At 32.8% G+C, this 12,074-nt stretch overlaps 1 protein-coding gene across 4 annotated transcripts; it reads right to left on the bottom strand.

Moving 5' to 3' along the window:
• Nucleotides 1–6,103: 6,103 nt before the first annotated feature.
• LOC18048783 (protein TRIGALACTOSYLDIACYLGLYCEROL 2, chloroplastic) lies at nucleotides 6,104–9,601 on the bottom strand. 4 transcript variants are annotated; one of them, XM_006442907.2, is made up of 6 exons: nucleotides 9,467–9,599; nucleotides 8,703–9,355; nucleotides 8,209–8,538; nucleotides 7,648–7,763; nucleotides 6,669–6,759; nucleotides 6,104–6,561 (listed from the first exon to the last, which is right to left on the bottom strand). In XM_006442907.2, the coding sequence occupies exons 2-6, from the start codon at nucleotides 9,216–9,218 to the stop codon at nucleotides 6,469–6,471; spliced, it is 1,146 nt and encodes a 381-aa protein (XP_006442970.1). In that variant the 5' UTR covers nucleotides 9,219–9,355; nucleotides 9,467–9,599; the 3' UTR covers nucleotides 6,104–6,468. The 4 variants fall into 4 exon arrangements, with proteins under 4 accessions (XP_006442970.1, XP_006442969.1, XP_024045536.1 ...); XM_006442906.2 differs by having other exon boundaries at nucleotides 8,703–9,249; XM_024189768.1 differs by lacking the exon at nucleotides 9,467–9,599 and having other exon boundaries at nucleotides 8,703–9,430.
• Nucleotides 9,602–12,074: the final 2,473 nt, after the last annotated feature.

The raw sequence follows: 12,074 nt of genomic DNA, 5'->3' as shown, positions 1-12,074 counted from the left end.
GATTTTTTTTTTTTGGGGGTTAAAAAAAAAAATCGAGCTTCACTCTCTTTTTCCACTCAAAACATTACACCACAGTTATGGTTTTATTATTATTATTACCACTTATTAGTTATCAAACCAACTTTAGTTGTTTTTAATTTTGACTTGAGGTATCACGGAAAATCTCATAAATGATTTTTTTTAATCTTAATTTCAACAAAATTTTCACCCAATAATAACAACTTTATACTCAAAGAAAAGGAATAAAGAGAGAATCCAAAGAGTCCATGATTCTTGGGGAAGGAAGAGCATAGATTTTCCTTTGTATGATTTATTTATTTATTTTTCTTATTCTTTTAGATTTCACTAAAATATTAAAAAAAAAAAAAGAACAAGAGAGAAGGGGGCAGAGACCAAAAGAAAATCATGCATACATGGACAATATCATTTCTCACTTTTGGAAACTACATTGAGTAAGCTCGCCGACACAGCATCTATCAATTGACTGATTACCGAATGATACCGATGCTTGGAAATTGTTCTTCTTGAAGAAAACAGAGCATAATTTAAAGTAATTAATTAATTTTACAGATTAAAACAAATTATACACACAGAATATTCTAAAGTTGTTGTAATTATTCGGGCGAATTAAAGATAAAGCAAGAAGGATTAGCAGAGAAGCAATCTCAAAGCAGAAAGGGGTCACTGTCAATTAATTTAATAAATTAACCAGAACAAAATCTACACATATTCAACTAAGTAGATTTTCCGTACTTGAAAATATATATAGGACCCGTACAGGACATAATTCTCCCTCTTTCTCTTTATATATAAAGTAATTGCTGGTAGTTGTGTTATAAAAATAATTAGTTGTAAAAAAAAATTAATTAAATATTTAATAAAATTGATTTTTAAAAATATTGTGAGTTTTGATAGTTAATCTTACTATTAAACTATTTTAAGTAAACAAATGAATAAAATGGACGTAATGCAAGATGAATTTAGTTAAAGGGTGACGAAACTCGTATTGGTATCTCGCCTCGTTGCCCTAGAGTACTTTTGATGGAATGTAAAACATGAAGAAGAAATAGGGTCAAGGAAAGGAAAGCCTGAATTATAATCAAAATTTATTGAAATATTGATTTTGTTTCCAATTTGAATGAGGATAGTTTTTGGTTTAGGTAATAATTGCAAGGATATTTGTGAAATTGTATGAAATAATAAAATTGATTCTGAAAATCAAAATTTAAATGTTACTTTTTTATGCTCTTCGAAATAAATTATAGGAGGGGTTGATTTTGACAAAAAGTACTTTTAATTTTTTTATCAAACACTAAAATTAACTTTTAAATTTTTAAAATTATTTTTAAACCTTCTAAAAGCAATTCTGAACTGGCTTTTTTTTTTCTAACTTATTTATTTTAAAAGTAAGATATTGCATGTTGATTTTATTGACTCTTTTGTCATATGACAATATTCAAGTTATAAGGTATAACGGTATTTTTTTTTTGGTTAAATAGGTTGAATAAAATTGATAAAAGTAATTTACAAATGTGAATAGTCACAACTAATAAGACCTCTTATTGTCTAGTTATTGGATAGATAAATTCAAACAAATACATAACTTAAAAATGCTAAACTTTCACCAGCAGTGAAAGATTCAAACCCTTTACTTTAAAGTTAAGTAAAGAAAACACCGACCAACCTGATGTTTCAAATTGATTTTTAATTCAAAATCAAACTGAATATACTGAATTAAATAAAATAAAGATTATTTGAAATCACCACTGCTCACTTGAATTAAATTTTAGTAGATTCAATTAATTTCAAATCAGGGACATTCTAAGGGCCCGTTCGGTATCATTTTAGAGGCCTTGTTTTCATTTTCCTTTTCTAAATTTAAGTTAGTACATGTTCGGTGGTTGGATTTCAAAAATCAAATTATAAAACAAATAATTTGAGATTCACTTTTATAACTATCAAAGTGAGAACGTGTTTAACATGTTCTCGCCATATTCCAAAACTAAACTAAAAAATAGATTAAAAAACAAACTCCAGTGACTCTCTCTTCATCCTTATCTCTTCGGGCTTATCTCTTCAACTCTCTCTCCCGATCTACTCACAGCGTTTACTCTCTCTCGGTGTGCTTTATCTCTTCGACTCTCTCTCGTGATCTACTCACAATGGTTACTCTCTCTCTATGTGCCCAAAACGGCTGCTATACTGGCCGCCGCCGCTGCTTCATTGGGCCACTATTATTGCTCCATCTCCGCCACCGTCGCTGCTCCGTCTCGACTGCCTCGACTGCTACTGCTCTGTCAGCTCCGTCTCTACTATTGTGAGTTCCTGATTTTTTTTTTTATTTGAGTAAATGCCCGCAGAACACCGTCGCCGTACTTCGTCTTTGCTGCCTGCACGCTAAAGCTGTTCAGCTTTACCGTATAAATCTAGGCTGCAGCCTCCGGACTCCATTGATAAATCCTTCATTGGAGCTTCATCACACAATTGTAGCAGAGTATCAAGGTAAATTATTAATTTTTTTTAATTAGATTTTGAATTATTTTAGTCATGGTGATTTGGGTTTTGGATTATTTTATATCTCATTTGGGTTGGGTTTACCTAATTTACATGATAGCTTTAATCTCGGTGGACCTATATCATCATCATATATGTTGGAATTTTTCAATTATTCTATCAGAAGAGAAAGCTATGCAAATATGTTACTGAATTTTGGTGGCATTCTTGGTTGATTTTGAAATGTTAGCTAGCCTTTTGGCTGCACACAGATTGTCTAAACTTCATGTTTTCTTTGCATTTATAATGTCCTGCTGTGAAATTGAAGGATGTAAAGGGTGTTGAAACTTTGCACTTTGTTCTACTTAAATCAGTGTCCTTTGATTTAAAAACTTGGTCAAGTGTGTTGCTAAGTTTTGGAGACAAGAATATGCTAGTGTTTTCTTAAGTAAAATAGAGAAAGTAATTAAAGCTTGTTAATTATCAAGATTTATATAATTAAATCTCTATTTTGTAATATTTTGGCTTCGTGTTTGGTATTTCAGAAACAAGTATTGAAGCAAATTGAAGAGACTGAACTATTCAAACCGAAGATTTGTAAAAGCTGATGCTTGTGAAATTTACTTGTGCAAATGCTTGAAACAATATCTGCTTGAAATAGTTGCAAATGCTTAGGACTATGGACTTTGGATTGGGAAACTGAAGTTAGATGAAACTTGCTGTAAGGAGCCAGACGTGACATTTGTAAAAGCTGATGATCCAAAGCCTATGACATTGGTTTCATGGAAAGTAAAAGCTGGTGGCATTGATCAAGGAATTGACATTTTGTTAGTTCCTTCATCTCCAACAAATCAACTTGAGAAATTTGCTGCATTGAAGGATGTAAATGGTGTCAAGAATTTACTGTCTGTTATTTAGCTAGCCTTTTGATTGGGGAGCATGCATTTATAACTTAACAATGATAGTTTGCAATAGTATTTGGGAATGTGGATATAATACTTGGGTTATTTAACACAATCCACATTTTTTGTGATTATATTGCAATTATTATATCACTTTATTATTTTGTGACTATGTTGTAGCAAATAGAAATGTGTACACTTTTATGCTATTATCCGAAGATGACTTTCAATGAGTTTTGTACGTTTGAACTATTTATTTATGTCGTGATATTTTTTAGGAGGTTATTTGGATAAATTATTTGCTTGGATTTTTATTTTATAGGGGAAAATTGCTACAAAAAATAAATGTTATGTTTTCAAAAATTTTAAACTTTGCTTAATTTATGTGTATTCAATGAAGAATAATGATAGGTTATTTGGGGACTTTGATGTGTAAGATTTGGTTACCAACGAAGAAGGAGGCACTAGTAGGCCACTTACTAATATTGATTTATCTCCAGCAAGTGTCGCCGAGATGAGTGTTACAAGAGATAGAATTGCAGCTTCTATGTGGCATGATTACATACGTAATGTATAATGTCTATCATGTTTTTTTTTATAATTATTTTGTTTAAATCATGTGTTGTAATATATATCTTAATTATGATGTAAAAACAATGACAATGTAATTTTTTTTAATTAATGTTAATTCTAAAACTTTATCATCATGTAAATTTTTTATAATAATTTTGTTTTAAATTATTATGTTGTATTTGTGTATGTATTAGCTAAATAATTATTTTATAAGTATAAATATGATGTAAATGCTTAATAGTAAAAACTGTTTTTGAAAAAAGTATTACCGAACGCATATTCTCTGTTTTTATCATTTTTAACTGTGACTACCGAACGCATATTACTGTTTTTAATTTTAAAATATAAGATACAGAAAATAATACCAGACGCATACTTAAATTTGAAATACAGCAACTGCAAAACACCATTTTCATTTTTATTTTTATTCTCAAAAAATATAGATTCAAAAACAATACCAAATGGATCCTAAATTTGCTATTGATATTAAACAAATTTATGAACGGGGAGTACGGACCAATGGTGTCAAATACAACGGCGGAGATCAGTCAAGGACTGATACGTGTGTCAGCCATTATGATTATGACACGCAGGATTTATAACATACGTCCAAACTAAATACAGTAAACGGCGAGAGCATGTGATTATTTTGACTTCCGTCTCTTTCTCACTCTCACCTGAAACTCGTGTACTTCTTGTGTTCATATTGGTGCCGGTGGTTGTTGATAACTTGGATTTAATTGGTCTCAAATACTTTTATTTTTTTTACTTTCTAGTATTTTTTCAAGTAAAATGGGAAAATAAATAGATGAATAATAATTTTTTTATATAAAGGTCATTAAATATTGATTTTTTAATCTAAATATAACAAAAAAAAAACAGTTCAAATGAACCAACAAACACCTCATATTTGAATCAACTAAAAAGTAATTAAACGTTAGATAGTCGGCAAACAAAAAAAAATCCATCAATTATTAGCAATGAAATAAATTAGTATGTTAATTATTTTGCATCAACTGACAAATAATTTCAAAATTAAATATTATAGTGCTTTAAAAATTCAAAATTAAAAAAAAAATTGCTTTATTATTTGGGGTGACAGCTATTCATGCACACCTTCACACACACACACATCCATGTTACAATCAAGAATTGAGAAAAATATTTAAAGCATGTGGAATCTCAATGCATACAAAGTCTTGAGATATGTGGGGTATTGTCTTGTGCTTGAATTACAATAAGGATTAAAGTCTCATACATCAATGATTATTTTTCTAACTTATAGTCATGCCTACTAATTGAAAATGCCGGTTCATGTACCACGCACTAAACAACTCAAAAGCATACCGCTTGCTTTCATTTGTAATTATATTACCCATGAACCCCCTAAGTTATTTCAATAGCATTCGAGGTTTTATTTTCAGAAAACTAATATGCATCAACAATTAATTATATTTATAATAAAAAAAACCCTAAAAAAACTAACTATTATGATATAATTTATATTTCTATTTCTATATTAACATATATCTACCGCACTAATATTAAAAAAATATATCCGGTCCACTCACGTTTTGTGAAAGAAATTTCTGTCCCTATCGAATAATCAGAGGATAAGAGTCCTAATTGTGGTGTGAGAGAGGGCCACAAGGTGGGTGGCTTGGAAGATTTGAGGTTAAGTCGCTATGGGCACATGTCCTTTTCGATGAGAATATATTTCACCAACTAATAATTGGAAGCAGGACAGAGAACGAGTCTTGACGATGAGACACTGGGTATAATAGCTAGAGTACATTTTTGTAGTATTAGAAACTGAAGCGTTAAACTTGAAATTTTTGAACCAGGAAGAGTTAGATTGGCAACATGCATCAATAACCAAATCCCAAGTTGGATCAACATGCAATTACAGAGTTTAAATCCAGTACTCAGCAGGGTTATGTTGAACTTTTTATAATCTTAGCTAAATGATATTACACATACTTAGGATAAATGCAAGAATGAGATGAGAATAAACTGCTTTTGTCTAAACAACCATCAAATACTTGAATGAAGCAATTTCGGCGTAAAGTTCCTTCAAAATCAAAGGGAAATGTTTCAAGTCAAAGAAGATTATGATAGAGAGAAAATAAAGAAAATTTCCATCTTTGAACCAGACAGCAGAAATAGTTGAATTACAATCTCCTACAAGCGCAAAACAGTGAAAATGTTCTCAACTTGGCAACAAATTTTTCTATATCCATAAAGCTTCCGCAGCAAAGCATTCACAACTAATTTGGGAAGAAGAGAAATTGAACAAAACTTGCTTTCACATTTCCATCAGATAAAAGAATGTGCCAACTACCTAAGCATTGAGACTTTCCCAGCGTTTCATGCGAACAAGACTTTTGACACGTGAGTTTCTCTAACCTTCAATAAATGAAGGCTAAAAATCATTGTTACCAACCTACCATCTAATCAACTATTATGTGCTTGTATCTTTTCTTTCCACGTATCACAGTCTTTAAAGTAACCTGCTGAGGGACTTTATAAGTGACTTCAGATTCCGTCTTGTAACCTCGTCTCCAGTGAAACCCAGAACATCGGAACTTATATTCTGCAGTGATGGAAGGAGGGAGAAGATGGGACAAATAGTGAAAATATAGATTTAACCAAGAACAGTTGAAGAATCAAGTAACTAGCGTATAGAGAGTAAAATTTTACCTCAATGTTCTTCAAAGTAAAAATCAGAGAGTACACAGATTTTTGTATCATTTCAGAGTTTTCAGGGGTCATAACTGATGAATGCACCCGTCTGCAATTAAAAAAAAAAAAAAAAGTAATGTGGATTGTCTATCAGCCTTTCAGCTAAAAGAGAGGGAGAGGGAGGGAGAGGGAGGAAAATGCATCCATATGCACTTGTCTGCCTGAGAAAGTGAGAGGAACTGCAGATTCATTCCATTTTGTGTCTACTGTTGAGCCTTTTTCTCAAGGCAATGTTTGTGGCCAAATTTTGATCAAATATTGATTTACATGCTAATGGTGAAAATTTGACAGGGCCACTGACTCAATGTGAACATCTGGAATCAGTTTCTCAACAATAACTGTTTCAAGACAAAGTTAAGAATAACAGCTATATGACTCCCTCACCAGGTCTCAAAACACACAAATCAGCCTTTGAAATTGAAACAAGAATATATCTCAAATTTTACAACTATATTCATCTGTTTATACGAGAGGCTGACAGCTAGAGGCCTGGAGAATGGACATTCAGTCTTTGAAGTGCAATACATACTGACATCTCCTAATTGCCCATCTATGTGTTTTTCTCACGGACACATATCACAATTCTCATTACAGTTGTAATTTTTTTTTATCCTACTTACAGCCAGGCCAACATATAAAGAGTGACTTTTAATATTCTGCACCTCTGTTCACGTAGGCAAGCACTTTTTTTTCTTGGCCTGGTCATAACCTCACACTCAGGTTATGCAAGTCAGATGCAAGTCATTCTTGGTGCAAAAGTTCCATATAGCTTTCATAAACTCACACAAAGTCAGGAATATCAATCTCTTTCTTCCTTACATTAATAACTTTCTCTTTTATACTATGGGAATTACAATTTTTTTCCCCAAATTGTGACCGTGTGATGTGACATGTATGCCAAAATAAGAAATGAACAGAGGAGAACGGGAGACTGCACCTCAAATCTTCAGAGGCTTGTGTCAGGCTTCTGGTTAAACTCTCAACTTCCTTAAGCAGACCACTATCACGAACTTCAGCCAGCAAAGGTTGGACATCTTCAGCCATGGCTTGAATCTGAGACATCACTACATCAATGCCAAAGAATTGTGCATGAGCATACATCAAATACCGAGAATGAAATTTGGATCTTGTTCAATAATGCTTTTACACAGTGAAAAAGGGAAAATTTGCTTGATTAAAATATTTAAATTAATAGCTTTTGGTTAATGGCCTGCATATTTATCTTTCACAAAATCACCTAAATTAATTCTTTAACAAGTACAAATTCTCCCACAAATACCTGAAACAAAAATTCAAATGACAAAGGAATCCTAAGAGAGGAAAAGATCAGAACATTGTATTTTCAAATTTCTTAGCAAAATCCTAATCTTTTCACGAAATGGTTTAACATTTACGCTACAAGTATGTCCTGTTCAACTACTCTGAATCAGTTATTATCATTCAAACCAGAAAAAAATTAAAAAAAAAAGAAAAAAATAGTTAGAAGGGCACATCACACCTTTGTAAGAAGTGGCCTTGCCTCTTCAATTACAGAAGAAACTCGCTCAGCCAGCAAATAGCTATTGGTAATACCAATTCCCTCCATTTCTCGTCCAAGACGGGTGACTATCCCTACCAGTTCATCCAAACTTACTCCTTGATGTCCCTTCATCTTTTGTCTATCGCACATAATTAGACCTTCCCTAACACATTCTGGGTCCAGAGGCCCAACCGTAGGTGTTGGAATTGGATCCCTAGGTGTTATATCGATTAAAGTTTCCATCAGAAGACCAGACTGGTTCACTTCAACCAGAGCATTTTGTGGTATAACTGTTTTTTCATCTTCAACCTACAAAAGAATACAACATTTAAAGTGAAAAGATGAACTAAGTGGAACAGCTAATTTTTTTTTTTTTTTTTTTTTTTTGCAACACGTTTCAGATACGTCACTATCAAAATGGAAAGATAACCAGACTTAAACATCCACGACAAAATTATGGTATTGAAACACACCTCGACAACTGCTTCAATACTTTTAAGAGAAGGATTCACACGGATGACATTGCCAACAGTCACCCCTCTAATCCTCACAGGTGTTCCTGTACATATACCACAAGCCTGCGAAAACTCAAACACAGCCAGGTACTTCCTGAATTTAGACCGCAGCTGGAACCCCCTCAACCAAGCCAAACTGAGGGCAAGAAGAACGGTGCCCGACACAAGAAACAATCCCACCCCACCTTCCCACACACTCCTCCGACCAAACCCGAAATCGCTCAACGGACGTAATGTTCGTCTCCAAATATTCCGAGGCACGTCCATAACGGCAGTGAGCGGATTCTTTCCTTCCGAAGAAGACGGCGGTCGGTCATGTCCTGCATCAGCAGACAAGGCTCTTATGCGGGTAACTTTTGCCTTTGGTTTCGGCGGAAGACAGGGCAAGAAATTTGAAGAACTACGAGATTGAGCAATCATCGAAGATAACACAGCGGGGCATGTTGAAACCTGGACTAACGAATTTCCAACCATCCTCTCCACGATCCCGGTTCAACTGTAGCTGCTGCAATGGCGAATGACCAATCCCAAAGGTTCCAAAAAATATTGTCAGCGGTAGTAAGTGTCTTCGGCCAAATTCAGAATCATCTAAATTGAGCAATATTTAAGTCCTGTTCCCGTTTACTCAAAGGCCAGAGCGAGGAAAATGAATATTTAACCAAAATAAACAAACAAAATAAAATAAAGATCAACCGAAAGTAAAAAAAGATTTGTGGGATTACCTTGAATTAGGGTTTACTCTCAAATTCTAAGATCGTATTATCCTTAACAAGCAAAGCCCCAAGCTAACTTTCTCTCAGTCCAAGCTCGTTTTCTATTTTCCAAAGAGAGCGAGTAAAAAATTAAAAAAAAAAAAAAGGTTCTGGTCATGGTAGTTGAGCATAGAGTGACTTGAGGGTATATTCGTCATTCTGTATCGCTTTTCAAGCTCGGATCTTGATATCCGATTCGACCCGACCCAATTTTAAAATTGGATTTTTTTAAAAAGAATTTCAAAAGAATTTTTTTTATATAATTTTCCAAATAAAATGAAGGTTTATGATTTGCCTTTATGATCCGTGACACGATTTCGCAACTCTCCAATAATAGTATAGTGTTATTATTCATCGTAACATGAGCAACCCATATCACTCATATTTTTATTTATTTATTTTATATTCTGTGAAAATAAATTAGAGTGATTTTTTATTTATATTTTACTGCTGCATGTGTATATTTTGATAAAATATATAGAAAATATTGATTCATTAAATGTTTCTTTCTTCAATGTAAGCGAAACAACTAAAAATAAATTGATGAATTAGAGATTAACACTTTGATGGTGAATTGAATAATTTAATACAGTTCTGGTAGGGAAAATTTCAAATTCAACATCCACTCGAGCTATTCAATAATTTTAAATTTTTTGTTACTGAAAAGGAAATAAAATAATTTTCTTAATCACTTATTAACAATATAAGAGGTAATTGTTAAAAAAAAAAGAAAAAAGAAAAAAGAAAAAGAGCTGCCACAACTTTGCATAAAGTGTGGCCCTCCACTGACAAGTATTGGGCTCTCCACTCACAAATATTGCTAATGGTAGCCCACCAATTTACGGCATGACAATCGCGTGCCGCATAGGGTAATTGTTATTTTTCACTCGTATCCTTCCAACTTTTTATTTTCCCACCCACCACTCTCAACATAGAAATTCCACGATTCGTCAACCATTCAGGGCGAGAATACTCTTTTGCTTTTTAGCCCTTTCCCTTTTGCGGGTTTAACAAGAAGAGAGTTCTGAATTTTATTTTTTCATTTTTATTACCATCCATTTCTAAACTCGAAAGTTCTTCAATTAGCTTTCCTAATTTAATTGCATGTTCATTTGCCGGCTTGTATGTTTTTTCTCTCTTAGGAGTTCTAATTGAAACCCTAGGGAAGGTGGAACACAAAACTTTATATATACATGTCTGTTGCAACTTAGGATCAGCTTAAATTTCACCCTCATGAATGTCTTGAGTAGATTCACCTCTTACTTCTTTTATCTATTTTTTTTTAAGATACACTAGCTAAGAAGAAATTCTTTGATATCCATAATATCTCTAAGAACGTTAATCACATGACTACATAAGACCCTTTTCCTCTCAAACATCATACAATTACAAGATGATGTGACCTTAATCTCCTTTTTTGCACAGCACTTTTTAAAGTGCTTGTCCATAATAATTGCATAAAGGAAACATTCATCTTCTACAACAGAATTTTGTATGCACAAATCAATAGCTTCTTCAAGCTCATCTTGAAACTCTTGATATATATTTCTATAAACCTCTCTTGCTTGTACAATTAAAAGATTTACATTGAGGTAATCTTTACGCTAGCATTAAAACTTTTACTAAGTTGGGTGCTACTGATTCCACCTGGCCATGATTGCCTATTATATGCATAAGCTCATTTCTCCCTTAACTCAAATATGCTTTTCAACCAATTATTATCACGCACATATTATTCTTCAAGCATTTGCATTCCCAGTACTAAAAAACTCATCTTCCTCTTTAATAGACTCCATGAACATAGATAATGCAATTTTTAACCCTTCAGGACATTTAAAAGCATTGTTTACATGGTTCAAGGCATTTTGCATTATGTGTCATGCATGAAACGTGTGGTTCGCTTACATGAGAAATAACTTTAGTCATCGCAACATCTTGATCTATAAAGATCATTTTTAGTGATTTCCAAGACATTGCCTTCAAAAATATGTCAAACAATCACATAAATGAATCGGCAATCTCATCATACATTGAATACAATTGTCAGTCGATGATGATTAAATACAACAAAAATTGCGAATGGTTGATTTTCTTATCTACTTTGTAAGTTGTATCAAAACTTACAACATCTCCTAATTGGCCATAATCAATAATCATCTTAGCATCTGCTTGTAATATATTTGTGATCTGTTCCTCATTATCTAGCTGTATATAATAGAAAAATGATGGATGTTTTAAAGTTTTATCAGAAAAATATTTCAATAAATACCCTACTTCTGTATACACTAAATCTTTTTGTCTCTTTGTTCTAAGATAATTATTTTGATATACTTTTGTATGTCCAAGAGATTCTCGCCCTCCCACTTGCATATCCATCATCTTATATGTAGATTTAAGTGAAATCCTAGATTATTTTGCCAAGCCTACTTCCTTCGCTTGTGAAGCTGTTATTTTTCTTTGAGGAGATATCATATGGGCACACTCTTGCATTACAAACAGATGACTATGAGACTCAATAAAATGATTAACAAACCAATTATTCTTCTTCCTATTTAGCTTGATAAATAATCCAGCATCA

The sequence above is a fragment of the Citrus clementina genome, unplaced genomic scaffold (assembly GCF_000493195.1).
Source record: "Citrus clementina cultivar Clemenules unplaced genomic scaffold, Citrus_clementina_v1.0 scaffold_3, whole genome shotgun sequence".
Classification (NCBI taxonomy): domain Eukaryota; kingdom Viridiplantae; phylum Streptophyta; class Magnoliopsida; order Sapindales; family Rutaceae; genus Citrus; species Citrus x clementina.
This window is presented reverse-complemented; position numbering and strand designations above follow the sequence as displayed.

Excerpts from the sequence above, each read along its gene's own strand:
- LOC18048783 (XM_006442907.2), bottom strand. The coding sequence starts at position 9,218 with ATGGTTGGAAATTCGTTAGTCCAGGTTTCAACATGCCCCGCTGTGTTA. Across the intron at positions 6,760-7,647 it reads CAAGCCTCTGAAGATTTGAG|ACGGGTGCATTCATCAGTTA; the intron begins GTGCAGTCTCCC and ends TTTTAATTGCAG. Across the intron at positions 6,562-6,668 it reads TTACTTTGAAGAACATTGAG|AATATAAGTTCCGATGTTCT; the intron begins GTAAAATTTTAC and ends CCATCACTGCAG.